At 39.3% G+C, this 20,175-nt stretch overlaps 2 protein-coding genes across 10 annotated transcripts in view; one reads left to right on the plus strand and one right to left on the minus strand.

Annotated features, from left to right (window-relative positions):
• Positions 1-4,876: 4,876 nt before the first annotated feature.
• Positions 4,877-20,175, minus strand: part of Nepl15 (Neprilysin-like 15) — a 162,083-nt gene continuing 146,784 nt past the window's right edge. Inside the window, exon 2 of the mRNA XM_018112140.3 lies at positions 4,877-4,898. The gene's annotated coding sequence lies outside the window, so the exon portion shown is untranslated. The remainder of the gene's footprint in view (positions 4,899-20,175) is intronic.
• foxo (forkhead box, sub-group O) overlaps positions 7,381-20,175 on the plus strand; it is a 39,241-nt gene continuing 26,446 nt past the window's right edge. Inside the window, exons 1-4 of one of the 9 annotated variants that reach the window (XM_089257287.1) lie at positions 7,381-7,534; positions 8,620-9,112; positions 17,557-17,831; positions 17,938-18,152. In XM_089257287.1, the coding sequence (XP_089113413.1) occupies positions 17,627-17,831; positions 17,938-18,152 (420 nt within the window). In that variant the 5' untranslated portion in view covers positions 7,381-7,534; positions 8,620-9,112; positions 17,557-17,626. Of the gene's footprint in view, positions 7,850-8,619; positions 9,117-17,556; positions 17,832-17,937; positions 18,153-20,175 lie in introns of those variants that run through there. The other 8 variants (XM_089257312.1, XM_089257294.1, XM_089257301.1 and 5 more) reach the window with 8 other exon arrangements.

Consider the following 20,175-nt stretch of genomic DNA (forward strand, 5'->3'; position numbering starts at 1 on the left):
TACAGTTACACTTACCAGTACAGCAGCAGTCATAAATTGAGAAGTGCATCAAGCCCAAATACGAAACACACACACACACACACACACACATGTGCGTCTGTGTGCATGCATAATCAGCAAGGCCGAGAAATGTGAAAGACGATTGCTGGCGGTCCTCCATACCCCATTTGCCGCTTGCTTGTTCTCTTCCTCTCTCCATCTCTCTCTGGCGCGCTCTCAACTCTGGTGCGTTCACAAAAGTATTCTTAGTAATCAAAGGCGCACACACACACGCACACACATGCATGTACGGGGCAAATATTACAGAGATAATGCAAGTGTCGAACGAAACAAAAATTTTCCAATAGCTGCGACGACGACTGCGACGGCGACTGCGACTGCAGCAGCGAATGCAGCGCCCATTGTGACAGGTTCAATGTAACCATGAAATTTGCAGCCGCAGCCGCCGCCACGTGCATATTGGCAATTGGGCAGCATATGTGGAGCATAAATATAGTATGCCCAAGCTAGAGCTGAGCCGCAAAGCTGTCGATTTACATATAAGAAAACTAAAGTGAAATATAACAGAAGAAGTTTTTGCCTTTTACACTTTCTAAATGTTTATATTATGAGAAATTCCGGGAAGTTTGTAGTAAGAGCAGATTAAAGGGCTCGAGTTCTAGATTAATATATGAACATAGCATTGTCTGAACAGTGGAGGGCAAGATTAAAACATCTACATTTTTATTCCACTTACTATGATATGTTTTAAATTTGTTTTAGATGAAAAACTGAACTCAAATAATCAAGATAATCAAGATAAATAAAGATTATTATTTAACGAACGCATTTTCAGTTAATTTTTAGTAATTGAAAAATAGTTTTAGCCTGATATATGTACATAAATTCTATTCATGACTTTTAAATAAGCCTCTGATCCATATGAAATGCTCTTTCGAATACCAAGGTAAAATTGTTTGATCAAATCCCCATTTCTAGTGCAAAAGCTCTTGCTTTAATTCTAAAAAATATATCTGCTGATTATTCGCAGAACTTGGAGTATAATTAATAGTTTTCTTCTTCTTGTTGTTTTCTAATAGCTTAAATCAGGTCAGTTAGCGCTCCAGATGTTAAATTTAGCAAAGGCAACAGCTATCTCACTCTCCTTCTCTTCCGCTCTCTTTCTCCCTCTATCTTTTCCTTGCTGCCCACAGTCATAATGGGCGTTACTCAATTTGCTAATAGGTAACCGTTAGAGGGGGGCGCTGAGTGTCTAAGGGGGGCACTTGTTGATATGGCAGCGCATTGAAGCTTTTGATGTTGCGTAATTTCGTATGATTATTATGCTGCGCATTCTGCCGTGTTATAACTCTACCTATGGTATTGGCCATGGCCAGCATAAGTGCTTAGCCGATGACACGAAGGATTACGACGATGACGAGGCGGCTCGACATAACGGCACAATACAAGCTGCTAACATTAACAGACATAAAGCTACCTGCGTTAAGTTTAACTGTAAATGTGTATGAGTGGGCATGAGTGTGGACGTGTGTCAGTGTGTGTGTGCGTAGGCCCAAGGACACGCCGTTAGGCAGCAGAATTCAACCCCTGAGCAGAAAGCCGTCGGCACTGCTCTGAGCTGAGGCCAAAGCCCGACGGCTGCTGTCCCTGCGAGCGGGGCGCCTAGGCCGTGGAAGGCGTTCGCCTCGGCTGCTGCTGCTGCTGCCCAACCAGGAGGCTCGGTCGGGCACCAACCGGGCGACAATTAAGCGCCGCTAACGGACCTATGGGAGCAGAGGACGCGCTGCGCAGACTCCTGCAACGGGACCGGGTCCAAGAAAGCCGGCAGAGCCACACCCACCGACTGCCTGGAGGTGATATTAACCAACAGTTAACGGCCGACAGCGGCCGACCACAGCTGCAGCCATCCGACCCACAGCCGAAACGAATGTGTGTCAAGACATTCAGTTGCCCCCGGCCCGGTTGCGTATACGTATTACCGTTACCTGTCATAGGCAAGTCTCAGGCAAAGTCATGTGTCTTTGTCGCACGCCCTTGGCAGCGCAGCGAGTGCAAGCGAGTCAGTCAGCGGGCGAATGCATTTCGGGGGTTGAGTGAGACGAACGACGCACGAACGAACGAAGCTGCGAAAAGTTTGTCGTAAGAAGCAGAGCGCACGCAACGAAAAGCCGAGAGAAAGTAAGTTGTCAGCCGCCCCGAGAGAGCAAACGTTTGTGTGCGCTTGCAAGTGTGCGTGCGTGTGCGAGTGTGTGTGAGTAGCAGAGAACATTTGTGGAGTGTAAGTAAAAAATCATACAAGTGGTCTTGTGGAACACAATGTCTGTGGTAATCAGCAAAAAAGCTTAATAGCTTGTACTAGATTAACTTATTTAGCTGTAATACATACTTATCAACTAACACGCACTCACATACAAGTACACTTATGTATGTAGTTATGTAAATAAATTGGAGAGCAGATTCACATTTCTCTTTTATTCACATTAATTGGGCACCCGTAGCTCATAGCTCATATGTAGCTCTATCTCGCTCTGCCATTAACTCTTTGCGTTATTTTATGTTCATAGTTCTATTTGCTTTCGTTCTTCCAGCAGCAACATGCGATTGTTGTTGGTGCTTTTTATTTTGCTTTTCTTTCTTTTTCGTTCAGTATTTTAAACGACGCAATTGACGCCGACATCGCAGTCGCTAACGCTGCCGCAGTCGGCGGCATAAGCCACGTTTTTGCGCTACTTTTACTTATGTGTATGTGTATGTGAGCGACTGCTCGGTGTATTGCTGTGTGTGTGTGTGTGTAGCTGTGCGTGTCATTTCATACCACATTAGGTAAGGTTAGGTTTTTAATTTTGTTTTCTAACTTCGCGCCGCTTTGTAGCTGGCACTTTGCCACACACGTACACAGCTGATGTGTGTGTGTTTGTATTTCTGGTTTAGCTTCATATTTAATTTACTTTTTTTGTGGGCGCCATTCTTCACTGATCTCGCGCGCGCGCATGCTTTTCTCTCTTTTTGGTTGAACTCCAGTCAAAGTGCTCTGGTTTGTTTACAAAATAAGGAAAGAAAAAAATGCTATTCGAGTATTCGTGTTTTATTTCCGCTTTCTTTGCTTTTGTTTTTGTTTTCTGTTTTCATTGCTGCCGGCAGTTAACCTGTTTGTTGCACTCTCTGCGCTCTCTGCTAGTGGATCGTCATCGTTGTTACTTCTCTACCGCTCCCTCCCTCAACAATCCAAATATTTTCGCACAGCATGTGGTTTTCTTCAATTCACATGGCATATGTACATATGTTTGTATGTATGTGCATACCATATATCCATACATACAATCATACATAGTACGTATGATTTTACATACAAACACATTGACACATTTCACACATTCATTCACATATGTTTGCATGTATTTACGAGTAAGCGTGTATAAGTATCGTTTTATACGCTTCGCTCTTTTTTGTGAGTTTTTTTTTCTACGCCTTGTCTATTTTCGCTATTCTGCTCCGCTATGAACTTGAGAGACCACGTGGTTTTTTGTGTTGGCGAAACGCCAGTTCGTTTCAGTTTGTGGCTGTTGTGGATGCCAAGCCGAAGCTTGTGGACTGTCGATGATGTTTCGCTGTGGATGCCATTCCACAAGAGCGCCACGCTCTTTTTGCTTTTATCTTAATATCTGGTAGCTGTGGCGCGTCTTCTAGCGCGCCATCAGGAAGTGCTTCATCAAATTTACATACACACACACATGTGTGCGGCTGCCTATGCGTACGTGTGTGCGTGTCCCGTTGCCATTTGCATATGGAGCGACGTCATCAGCGAGCGCTGCGAGAATTTCCAGTTTCCATAGACTCAAACTAAGTCGCACTTTCATTGACGCCTTTAGCCGTTAGCGCTAGAGGCGGGCGCAGTTGACAACGGGGGGTGTGGCTTGAATTACAAATTTTCTCTCAATTGCGTCAATTCTGGTACACAGATTGCATCAATTACCGCATACGGCGCTTAATTAATCAGCTCTCATTTATTCCTACGCAATTTATGTACATACATACATATATACATACATACATAGTTGCAATTGCTAGAATGAGAAACAGTTAATTCAATATTGCTAACTCCTATATTTCGCATAAATAAGACTAATAAAATTTAATATTTCAGCTCATTTCGCATTCAGCACACCGAGAGAGAGATAGAGAGAGAGAGAGAGAGACATAGCAAATAGCCAATCTATATTCCAGTTTAGACACCAATCCAGCCAACAAATTGTTAGTACCCATATTCAAATTCGATACGCCACACATACACACACACACACAAGCGAGCAAGCACACAAACACACCGAGACACACTGAGAGCAAACATTCTACATATATACAGTCAGGGCTACGTCTATTCTACCGTTGCCCCTCTCATCGCATTCCAGCCGAAGTCGCCGTAGCTATTAAACAGAAATTATAATTTTTTGAAGGCCACTCGACGCGGCTGATATCATTACTCCCATCTAGTTCCAATTGAGCCGACGTCGCGCTAATTTTTTACTACGTCGTCAATTATTGGAACGAAGCTTTGGACCTGGCTCCGTTAGCAGCGGTAGAGATAGGTATAGGCAGCTGGAAGCGGCAGCGGCAGAGGCAGAGAGGAAGAGACAGAGACAGAAGCGGCGACAGCAATGGCGTTAGCGACAGTGGCGCATGCGCTGTGGAAGGTAACGTGGGGGCGCACCAGCATTGGCTACGCCTTAAACGCCACTTGTTGTCCGCCCCATTATGCTTGTGACGTCACAAAACCGTCAAACCTGTGCCAAAGCCTCAGGCTAATTTTAGCGACAACGATGACGACTGGAAAGTTTGACAACTGAAGTAAACTATGTATGTACATGCATACGTATGTGTGCGTGTGTGTAAGTGTGTGTGTATGCATGCGCAGGATAAATGCGCTGTTAGAGGTTGTTCAGATTTCTGGTTTATAATAAATGAATAATAAATAAATGTGAATGCAGCACAATATAATAAAGTTATTATCCGGTTATGGATGACAAATTAGCATATTAAACTTCCAATATTGAAGACAATACTCATAATTAGCATATGCTGTATTTAAGTTAAAAGCATTTTGAACTGGTTCAACTATAAAACGAGCATGATAACATTGCCTAGCAGAGCTTTAGCAGGGAAGCAATGTTGTTGAAGAAGTAGAACACGAAACACAGCAGTGAACGGATAGAACTAAAAATTGATAACTGGCCAATAAATTGCCATCGATCGCACAGCCTCGAGCCTCGAGCACTTTCGCATATTGCATCTGTGTCGCAGTCTGGGCCATAAAGCGCTAAGCCTTACTTAAGCTCAGGCGTCTAGACTTCATTAGCAGCGTCATTTGTGAAATTTATGTGGCAGCCACATTAACAACTCAAATGTCCGGTTACAAATGAACGAACCAGTCTATGCGACGAAATTGGCTGGCGGCCGCTAATAAAATTCGTGTTATGAATGCGCGTGCCTAGCAAACTTTTTCTGTTTTTTGTTTTTTTTTTTTTTTTTCTTCTTCTTGTATATCTTGTTCGACTGCAATTTTTCGGTAAATTTCCCACAACGACTGGAACGCGTCGCGCGCGCGCGCAGATAACAAACATTTGGCCCATTTGCCAGTTATCAGTGGCATGCTGGAAATTTGTTGGAAACGACTCGCTTCCACATTCAGATCATCGCCAAAGAAGATGGCAGGCAAAACAAACTAGAAAATACATACATATATTCATTTGTACAAGCATACACACACGCACACTAGGGGCTTTATTACTCAATTGATGTGTGTGTGTGTGTGTACTCTGGTATGTGTTGTAAGAATATGTGAGCGCCAAAATACAAAACGTGCATTTTTGTGGAACTCAAATATGTGGATTTCAAAACAAGCACACACATGCACTGCTGCCAATTCAGCTTTTTTCCCGTCAAATCTGGCTTTTTCCGAAGACAAATTGCGGGAAATATTTAAGAATTGCGGGAAGCGGGAATTCTGGCTTTTTTTGAAAATGAATTAGGCTTTTTTCGATTTTTTTTAATACTTCGATTTTTTTTAATACTGAAAACATGTACTTTGTATTAAATATTGTATATATTTTTTGTATATATCGAATGCTAATTGCCTTAGCCTAATATGTATATCGTTCGGATATGTAGCACTAACACACACTTAAGCTAAGTCTTGCACAAACCTCTGCGCGCACCATGGTTAACATGGCGGTTGCCACTTGTAAGAAAAGAGCATGTAGAATCCGATATGTACAAAGGGTATGATTTTGAAAAGAAAATCAAGTCTTTAAATATCGATGCAGGCCTCGAACAAGAAATTCGTGCTCGCTGCTCTTCTTTTGTTATTGAACTTATCAAGCAGCTAAAGCAGAGGTAACCAATTTTTCTGATTCTTCTACCGACCGTTAAATAATTTTGATTTTATCTGCAGTCTCCCCGACAATTTTAAAATCTTAAAAAACATTGACGTTTTTTCCGTTGATAAAATTGTGTCAACTAAAAAAAAAGTAATTACAGAATTGTTGGAACACCTCCAAGTAGACAGAATAGCCGACATTGAGCGGCAGTACTATGATATTAATCTAGTTACGTGGGAAAACGTTAATGACAGCTCCGAATTTTGGAATGAAGTCTCCAATTACAAGGATTCTGGCGGCAACCGCCGATTCCTTGACTTGGCAGCTGTTGCCCTGCAAATGTTTTCATTACCATGGTCCAACGCGGAGGTGGAACGCGTATTTAGCCAGCTTAACTTGGTAAAGTCCAAGTTAAGGAACTCAATGAGCCTAAGCACAATAAACAGTATTCTTAGCATAAGGTAATATTTTATTGAGAGTGAAAAGATGATACCGATATATATATTACTTTTTTATTTAATATAACACACAGATATGGTTTGCGAAGACTGGGCAAATGCTGCTATGAATACAAAGTTCCTTCAAATTATCTTCGCATGATAGGTACTAACAGGTCGTACGATTCTGAAACCGATGCTAGTCGCGAAGAATTAGATAGCATGCTAAAAATCTTGTAAATTAAAAAAAAAAAAAAGAAACAATCAAACTATAATAACCGCTTTTTTTTAGGCTTTTTTGTAAAAATTTTCAGCTTTTTTTTCCGTTTCTTCCATCTAAAAACAGCTTTTTATTCTGGTAAAAAGTTGGCAGCACTGCACACATGCACACAGCTAACAAACGAGAGAGAGCGAGCTTTGTCTCTTAGCGCCCAACAACATCTGTGTGTAGCCCACACCACCACAAAACACCAACACTATCGCACAGCCAACACAAAAGAGAGCGACGTGCCGGGCGCGCTGCCTGGTTCGCTAGTGGCTGGCTGGCTGTTCGTGTCGCTTCGTCGTTGTCGCTGTCGCCGACGACTACGACGACGACGCTGCTGTCGTTTTGCCGCTGCTTCGGTTTGTAGCGTTTCGTATACCAATCAGTTGTCAGTTCGCATCCAACTAGAAAGCAGTTAACGAGCAGATTCCGTTGCGTTTGCGGTTAAAAGCCACGAGGTCGATCAGCGTTTAGCGCGCTACTTAACCCCCAACGTCACCAAATTCTTTCGAGTCCAAAAAGAAAAAGAAAAAACCGATACGGTTGATCACGTGTTTACCTCTCCGCTCTCTGAACTCCGCCCCGCCCCTGTTACTCCATAGGCGAACGATGAGTGAACTCAAAAGTAAAGAGTTTAGCAAAATTCCAAATCAAAACATTTACTACATGTGAAAGAAAGAAAAAAGTGAACACAGCATAAAACAAAATACACAAACACACACACACACAGATGCAAGAGCAATAATAAGAAATAGTGTATGAAGGAATGCGTAGTAAAAAATTGAAAGAAAAAGAGCAACAAAATGAAAAAAACAAAATATCGTAGCAAAGGCTGGAATGATCTTTTCTCATTGGAGCTTTTGCGTGTTTTTTTTTTTTTGGTATTTTGGAAATTTACTTCTGCCGGCAGAGCTACGCACACATATATAACCATAGACATTGGTGCGAAATCAAAATAGCTGCTCAAATTCAAATTTGACTAAGGCGAAAATAACAACAAAGCAGTAAACGTGCTTATATGTGTGTACATACATACAGACAGACACGTATACATATAAACTTTTCCATTTGAACTTTAAACACACAGGCACACTCACACACAGGGGCAAACATGTGTGTTCTATCTGCATAAGCTTTTGTACAGATGTTTGCTCGTATGAGCGTGAGCGTGTGTGGATCATTAGTGAACGTGCATGTGTTTGTGTGCCTTCGCCGTCGACGTCAACTGCGCCGCACGCTTTCATTGAATTCTTATACGAATTCCAATTAATTTCTGTATGCGTCCAATTGGCATGAATTGGTGACGTGACGCGATCTCGCGTGTTCACCTCTCTTTAGATGCCCACTCTCGCTCTCTTTGCCTGTCTCTCTTTTCGCAACGTGCGCGCTCTCGTTTAATACGTATTTACATTTCTACATAATTTACTCTTGTTATTGCTCTTGTTTTTGTATGTGTTTTACTTTTTTTTTTGTGTTTTCTTCTGCTCCTGCTTCGTTTCTTTATTCGTTAAGTAAATATCGTTTTTAATTTGTATGTTTATAGCTCAAGCAACAGCAACAGCCGCCCACAAAATACCAACAACAAGTGCTTAACTTATGCAAGTGTGAGCAGCTAAATACACACACACATATATACATATGCTTATCGATACATGAGCTTGTGTATGTGAGAAAGAGAGAAAGAGCAAAAAATTATGCCAGTTAGCCTCAACAAAAGAAAAAGAAACAAACGAAACTAAATATTAATAATAATAATAATAATAATAAGAAGAATAATTAAAACACAAAACCGGCACAAGTTTTGCTCAAAGTAACAACAACAACAAATGAAAGAAACGTGTATTTAATTAATAAATAAGTGCACTATAAAACGACTCACGTAAAAGTGTTGACAAATAATTTCAATCATAATAACAAAACAAAACAAAACAGTGCATAATATCAGCTAAAAACAACAACAACTAATTCAAAGGGAACAACAATAACAACAAGAAACAACAACAAAACTCAGAGGCAACTTCCCATTGGCTCAATATATAGGTAAATACTTAAAATATGCACATACTACAGTCTAATAAGAGAATGCGCACATTCAAGACTTGTGCTCAATTAGCGCCTTGAAGGCGTGTCACCAAGGGAGTTACAATTCTCAACGGCATCTATCTATCTATGTACAATAGTATACTCTAGTTGGTGAATGAGTTTATTATGTGATTATTTTGATTGGGCTCCAATAGGAATGTGCACAATGCCAATGCGCCATCCAATTAGAAAATCAGTTTACTTTAACGTAATCCAATAAGTAATATACAAATGAATAATAGTTATGCATTGTGTATCTGTAAATTATTAGCCAATCAATTATTGTTATGCATTTGTGCATTAAAATAGAGATTTGCAAATTCTATATCATTTAGATGTATTCTAATTTGATTTGATCAATTAATTATTTTAATGCATTAAAAGAGTAGTATTACGATTGGATACTTAATCGTTACGATGTAATAGGAATTGATATTACAAACGGGCATAACTTATTAGTATGACGTATTTGTGCAGTCAAGTAATATTATTCCAATTGGACACTTTTTGTCTACAGGTATATTCTAATGGGATTATATATATTATAGACTTATCCAATAATTTATTGTGCAAATAATATTGAATTGTAGATCATGGTAATAGGATTAAGTCGATTATTTAGCTGTGTTCTACTAGGAATATATATTTTTTAAAGACATATTCAATTAATTATAGTTAGCAGTGTTAAATAGTAGTGTTGAATATTTTATTTATTTACATAGTCTAATAACAGTTGTGCATATAACTAAGACCATTCCAATTGGATTTCTAAATACTCTCTTATTTAATCTTTCCAACATGAATACAATTAATTCCTATAAGTACATGATTTAAGAGAGAATTTTATTCAAATATTGCCAAGACTCTTAACTATTGGAATATTCGTGAATATTTTTTGCGCGTATGCGTATAACTCCGATTGGAGTGCCTGAGATTCATATTGGACTGCAGCGCTTCGATTTTGATTAGTGAGCATTTTGTTTGAAAGCTCAGTGCAGAGATCTTAATTAGAGCACGCCTGATAATGTGTTTAAAAATAGCATACGGCGCTGATAGCGACGACTATAGCGCGTGTCGCTTCGCTCTCCCGCTACCGCTCCCCCTCCCATCCCTCCCTCTCCTTCTCATCGTTCCCTGTCTCGTTCTCACTTTGCTCTGGCTCGCTTTACCCTTCCAGTCGGCTGTGTGGCTTATTAGTTAGCGTTTAATAGCTGAAAACAGTCTGATTTAACTATGATGGAAGTTCATATAGCAAGTCTGAGTCTAATTAAACGGTAAATGTTAGACGTTTATGTTTAATTATTGATTTTCTCTTATGTTGTCCTTTTTTTTGTAATCTCCTCACATATTATTGACATTGAAGTGCGATTAATCTCTAATGTTTTTATTAAATGGGTCGATTCTAATAGTGATCAGTGTCTGATAAGAATTAAAGAGAGAGAAAGAAAGAAAGAGAGAGAGAGAGTGATAAGCAAAGAGCGTGCTTATATAAATGTTTATGTAAATGCCTTATCTATAGCTGCTGGTGGTATCTATGTGTGTGTGTGTGTGTGTCTGTGTGTTTCTGCATGTGTGTGCGTGTATTTATGACTCTGCTATGCCATTTGCTGATATCTTGAGTGTTTGGCGAGCGGGTTTTAATAGATTGTGTTTGAGATAGTGTGTGATGGAAAAGGTTTGCCAAATAAATTTCATTTTTTTAGTGAGGCGGAAATCAAATGAGAATTGAGGAAAATAGGTGTTAATTAATTAATTTTTGTGTATTTATTATATACTTAATATATGTTTGGCTTAGGTTTTTCAAAGAATACAATGTGCGAGGCATCTATAAAGATTTCACTATTATATATCTATATCTATTTATCAATTGATTGATCACATTGAAGTCGATTTGCTTTAACTACAAAGCGACTTTGATTTATACAGAAAAAGAAAATTGAAAAAGCAACAATTAATAAATAAATAAATATACATATAGTATAAAAGATCGCAACGCTTCTGGCCGATTCTTATTTGCAATTACAAAATGCCGCTGCCCCTCTGCCGTTGCACCCCTTTCTGGGTGTGGAGCGCGCGTGTTTCTCTCTTTGACCTTCCCAAACGGCACGTGTAGAGCGTCACACAAGTGCGACAGAGCCGGCACACATTGCACTTCCAATAAGATTCTATTTGAATGCGCTTCCGCGATAATCGAGTTAATAAATTATTAGCATTGCCTATGTGACAGCAGAGATGCGCTACGCCTCTGCGCATGGCCGAACAACTCAATTGATTGAATCGATGTGCCGCACCAGAAAGAGAGCGCAGCGAAAACCAGAATAAGCCTCTCTTTGGCTGCTTTCTTTGCATTCCATTTCGGATCAAGCACAGTGTCGGCGGGTGGGTTACAACTTTGTTGCAGAGAGCGCGAGTGGGAGAGGCGCAAGAGAGAGCGTGCAATCAAGAGAGCGAGTCAGTGCAATGGGCGCGTGTAGCGAGTGTCAAGATGATTTACTTAAGACCAGCAGCTAATGAAAACTAATGACAGAATCATGCAAAGTAGCACACACACGCATGTATGTATGCATGCAAGTGTAAGTGAGTGAATTGGCATAAATTGCATGCGTAAGAGAAAGAGCGAGATGGCAAGTGGCTTTTGGCACTTACGCTTAACAGAAAAATGTTAACATTGCAGCATTGTGTTAGGCTTCATGTCAGGGAATACCTAGTGATTGATAAGGTAGTTGTGTGTGTGTGTGTATAATCTATATATATATTTATGTATGTGTATATATTTATTTACATACATCCAGTTAGACATTGTGGAGTTGTGCCTATATGACCATACTGGACTTTCACTGGCTAAAGGCACATGGCAACGGCAACAGACAATTTGTATATATTTATTTATGTACACATGTATGTGTGTCTTATCGCATTGTGTGTGACTGACTGCGATATGAGTGTAGAGAGAGAGTGTGTATGTGTGTGTGTATGTGTATATGATAAAGCGCATCAAGTGCAAAAGATATGAAAAGTGTCTGCATTATAATTTATATATATGCTATTATAAATTATGAAATATTTATATAATTTATTATGATTAATTATGATTATGTATAAATCAAAAAAATTGCAATTTAATTTTTTCTTATTTATGACAAATTCGTAATGTCTCGAACTTCTAGTTAGCTCAAAGAAGAACTAGTTCACTAAGATAACCAATTCATGCTAAAGATATCTTCTTAATGATATGATCTTGAATTCATTTAGAGCTTCGAATGCAAACTGTTTCACTAGCTAGATTCAGCTCGCTCATGAATCTGAGTCTTTTTCTACATATTCCTGGGAAAGTTACGATTTCACTCTCGCCCAATAAACGGGAAAAAGGTCGCTCGATCAAGTGTGATCAGCCAGATCAGAGACTCTGGCTCAGCATCATTTACATGTGAACTGGAGTTGGGTGACCAGTTAAGGTGGCTGCTGCTGCTGCTGCCTTTAGCTGACCAGCTGTCAGTTATTTTAGATTGTCTTTCTCTCTCTGTCTCTCTCGCTCTGTCTTACACTTGAGATGGCGTCTTTAAAGCAAAGCCAACGCTGACATACTTTGCTTAATAATCCTGTTTGACAAGTTATGCCAGGCATTCGTCTCTATCTCTTTATGCGTGTGTGAATGTGTGCTGTGTGTATGTATGTGTGTATGTGTATGTGTGGACTCGTTCTCTTACTTCCACGTAACTGAACCTGGGCCATGTGCGCAAGGGGCTAACTGAGCTTCGTGCATAATATATACATTCATATATATATAAATTATATATATGTATATATAAAATCACATGAGACGACTCGACTCGGATCATCCGAGCATCGTTCGTGAGGAAGTTTGAAAACATCTGCTAGAGGTAAAAACAAAAAACAGAAAAAACGAAAAAAAAAAAGAACCGAGTTTAGCTGAGATCCACTCTGATAAGCAGCAGATAAATTTTGTTCTTTCAGATGTGTTCGCTTTTTGCTTATCAAATTCTACGCGTGTGTGTGTGTGTGTGTATATGTGTGTGTGTGTGTATCTAATATTTATATTCTTAAGCATATCATAAGAGAGTGAATAAGAGAGGGAGTGCTAGAGCGAGAGGGAGAGTAAAACAACTGTTAGCTAAATTACGTAACAGAATTTTATAAATTTTTTTTGCCATTGCTCTTTGTGTTTGCGTCCTGCTTTATTTTGCTCTTATTCTACACTCATTAAGTAGGGGATATTGAGACTTTGCCCATGAAATCTGAGGAAAGATGTGGTTGTAGATACATATATGTAGATATAATGGACTGTCTTTTAATATTGAATAAATCTTCAAAATCGTGTCTAAAATCTAATCTAATCTACGAGGAAGTGTCTTAGCGAGCTAGTTCACTAGGGAACCAGTTCATCATTGTACTGATTTCATTTGGGATTCTTGGTTCAGTACATAAATGAACCAGTTCATTTTTGATGTATCCAAGTCAAAAAATAGTAAGATAGATTTATTTTATTATATTAGCATAGATTTATTTCCGTTATTCAGTGTAGCTTGTGAACCAGTTTATTGGAGAACCTGTTCACCTCGAAACCTCTAGTTAACAATGAGTAAACTTAGTGGATAAAAATATAGATAAAAATAAAAAAGGTGCGCAACCCATATTGAATACCAATGATACCCTAAAGAACTAGTTCCAGAGTGAAACAAATGCTCAGGGCTTATGGAAAGCGAAGTAAAGCAGTCTATAGGGTAACTGATAGTCGTTCATTGCCTACTGGAAACATTTTTACCTGTATTGCTGTCGCCGCAAACTTTTGCTTTCTTTTTGTTTGTTTGACATTGAAAATTGCAAAAAAGAAGAAAAAAATCGCCTCTGGGAATTTCTTTCGTTTATTTCTGTTTCTATTTTTGACAAATTCGGGCATTCGATCATCTGTTGTGTAATGCACAGATATAGAACTAACTATATAGTATGTACCAAAAATATCAGATGCTAATTTCTCGCCCACTATTTGTTGTTTTTGTTTTTATTTTCCCCTGTCTTTGATTCTCTTTTCATTCTATTTGCGTGATGCTGCGCGGCCCACTTGAAGCAATGAATCTGACTCATTTGCAGGTAGTAATATGGCCAGATATACCTATATATATCGACTGATATGTACATATATATTTTTTATTTGCTCTCTAGATTGTCTCTTGAACAGGTTCTAGTTTTTTGTTGTCTCTAGTGTCGTCAGTTGTAAACAAACAATATTAAAATATTTATTTTATTTTTATTAAAATTCAATTTGATTTTAATGATAATGATGCTGATGCTGGGAATATTACAATAACATTTCTATGACGCAGCGAGATCAGATCAACTCGGCAATAGCATATTCGAAATTCTCAGTTCCAACTTTTTTCTTTCGGTTTGTTTTCGTTTTGCTTCTGTTTTCGTATTTGCGTTTGTTGTGCTTAAATCTTTTAGACGCAATAAGAGCCGACTGTGCTAGAGTATTAGAGTATAAGAACTAGGGTATATACATAAGTATAAACTAGATGAATGAAGCAGACCAAGCTTGTTTCAGTTCGATTATAATCGATAGCTTTAATGGATTACTGCAGCTGATGAAAATGTTATGCATACATCAATTTACACTGCGTACAGGGTAGTTACTAGTCGTTCATTGCCGTCTGTTTCACTCTAACTGGCAGCAACAAGTAGCCAATGCGACGCAAATTTGCGCACTTTTCCCGTTTGATGTATGCACATGCATATGTATGTATGGATTTATGTGTGGATGTATGTATGTATTTACATATAGATCCATATGTCAAGTGTGAACATTCTTGTGATCTATTTTCGAATAGCAAAGCCATTGTGAATGCCTATTGCAGATGCAGCTAAAAATAGTTGACAGAAGAGCAATTAAGCTGTTGACAAATTATTAGTAGATGTTTTAATGACAAACATAATATGGACATATGTACGTATATACATATGTATATAGTCGTGTTTTTCAACTATCGCATTGACCACGAAATTATCTTATCCAACATTGAGAGCACTACTAAATTCATGAGCATAGCTGTGCATGTATGTGTGCATTGATGTACATATGTATGTATGTAACATAGTGTCATGCATAGGCTTTATACGGTACTCAACGTTTTGCTCAATGTATTTTTTACGTTTTGTTTTAGTTTCTGTTGATTTCTGTCGCTCGTTTTTCGCGCTGTGTCTAAGGTCAGTTTGAGGTGCAGTTCAGCTGTGTTTCTGGCTATTCCAGCTGCTAAAGGTGTGAAAATGAAAATATAAAATCTCAAAATCTAATTTTCACTGAAAAGAAACACATTATTCACAGTCGTAAATTTTAATAAATATTTTGCTAAAATTCATTTGGAAATTTCACAATTTGTTCGAGCACAGGTAAAATTGAAGAACGCAAGTTTACTCTACCCGTCTCTTTCTCTCTTGTGGACATGACGTATGCTTAACAAGAACAACCTTTTTCTAGTTTGTTTCACTTCCGTGTTCTGTGCTCGGTGCTGTCTCAAGGTATTTCGCTGTCGCCATTGCCAGCGCTGCCTCCTCCTACATGCTCAAACACACGTACACACACGCACACAGTTAGAGAGACAATGTGAGAGGGAGAGAGAGACACACATGTATACATAGATTTAGGCCTATGCGAACCAAAAACTAAATCAAAAGAAATGTTAAGCAGCAAAAGAAACGAAATGTAAGACAGATTAAATGGGGTATGCGCGACTAGTGTATGCATCACTAAACCAAGGTTACTTGTGATATTTCATGGCTTCAAATTGGACGTATATTCGATTATGATTGATTTTATATATGTATAATTAAGAGTATATATCATACCCACCACTTCTAACATAGCTAATAATAATAATAAAAGCAATATACCCTCCTTGACGAAAAATTTTTGCTTTGATCAACGGCCGTTATTTTGCGTCGTGTTCGTTTACATTGTGTGCGTGTGTGTGTGTGAGTGCGCTCTTTATTTGCCTAGTGCGTAAGAGCAATTTACACACATTTGAAATTTGCGTGCAAAGCGCTCAATGAGCGCAAAGCTTTGTGTGCTCTCTCTGCTGATCTCTTGTGCGCTGTGGGCGGCTGCTAAAGTGGGAAATTTAAGAGAGTCGAAAAATGGAATTAAATTGTGTTCAAAGCTTTTGGCTGATAAGCGACTTGGCAGACAACCACGGGCAATTTTTGGGGGTAAAGCAGAGATGCGAAGGACAGAGAGGGAGAGAGATGTGTGAGTGTGCGTGCGAGTGAGAAGATAACATTTGAAATTCGTGCAAAGTTCGTCAAGCTGCAGTCAATCTTCAGTGGGGCTTATCAGCGTGCCCATGCAGACAGCGCGGCCAGTGTCAATAGACTTTTGATAATGCGGACATACTGACAGCCAGACGCACATATATATACATATATACTATATATTAACATTTATATTGATAGAAATATTTTAAAAAATATTTCGGGGCCTTTATTTTGTTTACCCTATTAATAATACCTCTTTCTTTGTCTGGCTATGGCATGCCAAATGTACTTACTACAGCAGCGTCTATTTCATGCTCGTTTCCAATAGTGCTCAATTGAGCAATGCATTCTTGACTAGATCATCCGCATTATCGTCAGTTCCATTGTCAGTTGTGATCGCGCGAGATTCCATTTGATTATGGGAATACATAAACAAGTAAAAATGAATATATATATGTGTGTATGCACATGTCTATGTTTACATATTCTTACACGCTCTTTAACAAATACTTTCTCTTATACACGCCCTCGTTGCTCTACAGTTTTACCTGTAAAAACTTTTGAAAGCTAATCTGAATGAAGAGAGTATATTAGTTTTGTGAATTTTTAATGAGCCTATAAGTGAATATTTGAGGGATATTTATGTAATTTGTTACAATTTTAAGGAATTGAATAGAATGATATTTGATCAATAAGAAATAAGTAGGCTTATTCAAGCTCTTATATATTTGATATTAAAAATCCATCTATTACAAAAGTTATATAGCAGCTCTAGGCAAAGTTCAGGGTATATCTTAGTCAATCATTCCCCACAAGTTCGCTGTAACTCGTTCTATATAGCTTTTCAGTACGTTAAAATGCTTGGATATAGGTCCATGTTAATCATAAGCGCGTATTATAATGAAATGACTGGGCCATTAGACGTAAGAGTCAGTTCGTGTTCTCGTCTAATAATAAAATGATTTAATGGAATTCGCAAACGATGCCAATTGACATGAGCAGATCAATTGAATGGGCGGGGAAGGGCGGTGATGAGCGGTATTCATTTGATAAAAGCTCAATTTAACTGCAATTCAATTGAAATTAACTCAACTGAACTGAACTCTATTGTCATCTCTTTCTTACACTTGACAGCTTTGAGTTGGGCGAGCTGTGAGAGAAAAATCAGAAAGCTGCAACTCCCGGACGAACTGTTTGCCATCATGGATGACTTTGCACAGGAATGGCCCAATCTGCCCCGTTCGGATAACGGTTTGCAAATGGACCAGCTAGTTGGGGACCTACCCACAGACGCGGGCTTCGAGCCCCAAACACGCGCCCGCTCCAACACCTGGCCCTGTCCACGGCCCGAGCCCGTCGACGAGCTGGACAGCACCAAGGCCAGCAATCAGCAGCTGGCGAACGGCGGTAAGTCCCTCTCTCACTCAACTCAACTCAACTCAACTCGACTCGAGTCACTCAAGGATATCACTCGATTCTCATTCCACGCCCACTCGCTCTCTCGCACTCACAGATCCACAGCAGGCCATGCAGAACGCGAATGCGGCCAAAAAGAACTCATCCCGTCGCAATGCCTGGGGCAATCTATCCTACGCCGATCTCATAACGCATGCCATAGGCTCTGCCACCGACAAGCGCCTGACTCTGAGCCAAATCTACGAGTGGATGGTGCAGAATGTTTCATACTTTAAGGACAAAGGCGACTCGAATAGCAGCGCCGGCTGGAAGGTGAGTGCTACGAGAATATTAATGGATTTTGGGGAATGGGAATTTTTCATAAGATTTTGCCAGTTTACAATGGTTCCATATGTGTTTTATGAACTAGTTCTCTTCTAACGATAATCCCAGCAGATCGATAGTTATTTGCTGTACTTGATGCAGCTGAGCAGTTTAACTAATCCAAATAGATGTAATACGTATATCTTCAGTTCATTTAGTTCAAAGACCAACTCACTTTGCATTAGTTCACTGTAACAAGTTCATATTAAAAGTGCGCCCAATGTCATTTAAGCTATTACACGACATAAACTGGTTTCGCTTTATTTGACTAGCTCCAAGATACGATTCCGGTTCCGGTTCACGATTATTGCGTGCTTTTTGCAGCAAACAAAGAAATTGGTCAAGTTCATGGCCAAAGAGAGTGAGTGATGAGGTGCGACAGAGACAGCATTCAAATGCCGTGCTTCACCTTTCTCTTTCCATCTTTCTTTCACATGCTTTTGTTGTTGCGTTGTTTGCTGTGCTTTACTTGTTTTCTTTTTCTTTTCATTTTTAATTTGTCGTTTATTATGTGTGCTTCGCTCTTTGTGTGTGTGTGTGAATGTGTGTGTGTGTCGGTCAGTGGCCAACGTCGTCATCGTCGTTTGCTGTGTTTGCATTGTTGCTGCCACTTGTTGTGCATGTTACTTACTAAATACATGAAATATTACACATGGTCGTTTCGCTTACCATTTCTCTTTACACATCTCCCTCTCTTTATGTCTCTTTCGCTCTTTCACTCTGCTGCGGTCCATGGCAGTTGCAATTAATGCGCTTTTGAGTAGCAAAAACGTTTTTTACGTTTTGTTTACATTCATTCATACGTAAATAGAAGAGCAGTTACAGTCACACACACACACACACACACACACACACACACGCGGAAACTGCTATTAGCAACAACTTATACATATACATATTCATACAAACATATGAAGCAGTGCAATTGCACTCACTCATCGAGAGTTTCATGCGTACGCAAATAGAGCACACACATATACCTACGTATGTATGTAAATAGAGAAGAGTAGGCAGACTCAATCACTCGCTCACACACATACAAACACAAAACACAAATAGTAAAGCAATTCCAACTCACTGTCTCCCTCACACACACGTGCGTATGTAAATAGTACAGCAATTACACGTACACGCTCATTCTCTCACGCTCTCGCAGAGTAAGAGTGAGAGTAACGGCGATCCAAGCTTTGATGTTCTTCAAAACTTTCGATTTCTCTTTAAGTTTTACTTTTCAATATACTGAGCAACGGCAATTGCAAATCAGTTAACGAATTTGAATACCTATTGAATGTTATCTATGATAGATGTTTATATGCATGTACGTACATATAGTAATTACTGCCTGCTATCAAATTAGCTCAGGGTCAATGACATTTGTTTCAATTATTATATAAATTCAGTTTCACACTTGGCACATTTCAATGGAATATACATAAGTAACACCTATTTGTATAAGACGCAGTCATTAATAAAAAAGTTATCATCAATAGAGTTATTTGGAATGCGGGTCTAATAGGAAGTCTTATCAGTTTTCCATAGAATTCAAACTCACAAACATATTCCAGTTCGAATTCGAATTCGAATTGGCATTCGCATGTTGTGCCGTGCGTCATGCACGTGATTCCACTCACTCCCAGTTCCCCCAGTTGTTGGTCTAGACTGTTTGTCGTACACCTTAAATAGAATTCGCTGATCGAGCGATATACGAAACCTCACTCTACTCATTTCATATCTTTCGATGATGTCGGTCTTATGCCGTCGCCTTTTGTTATTGTTTATAACTGCGAGTGACTATTGGAGATTTCGAGGAAGTAGTCGACCGATCGGATGTTCTCTCTGGCTGTCTAACTGTTGTTTTGATCCCTTTTCTCTGGCCGTCGATTAGCGGCAAAATCTAAAAAGAGCCTGATAAAGTAAATGCCACGTAAACTAAAACAACAGTGAGTGAGTGTGTGTGTGTGTGAGTGTATGC

Source organism: Drosophila navojoa, chromosome 2 (assembly GCF_054131105.1).
Source record: "Drosophila navojoa isolate 15081-1374.11 chromosome 2, UAZ_NAV_1.0, whole genome shotgun sequence".
NCBI lineage: Eukaryota > Metazoa > Arthropoda > Insecta > Diptera > Drosophilidae > Drosophila > Drosophila navojoa.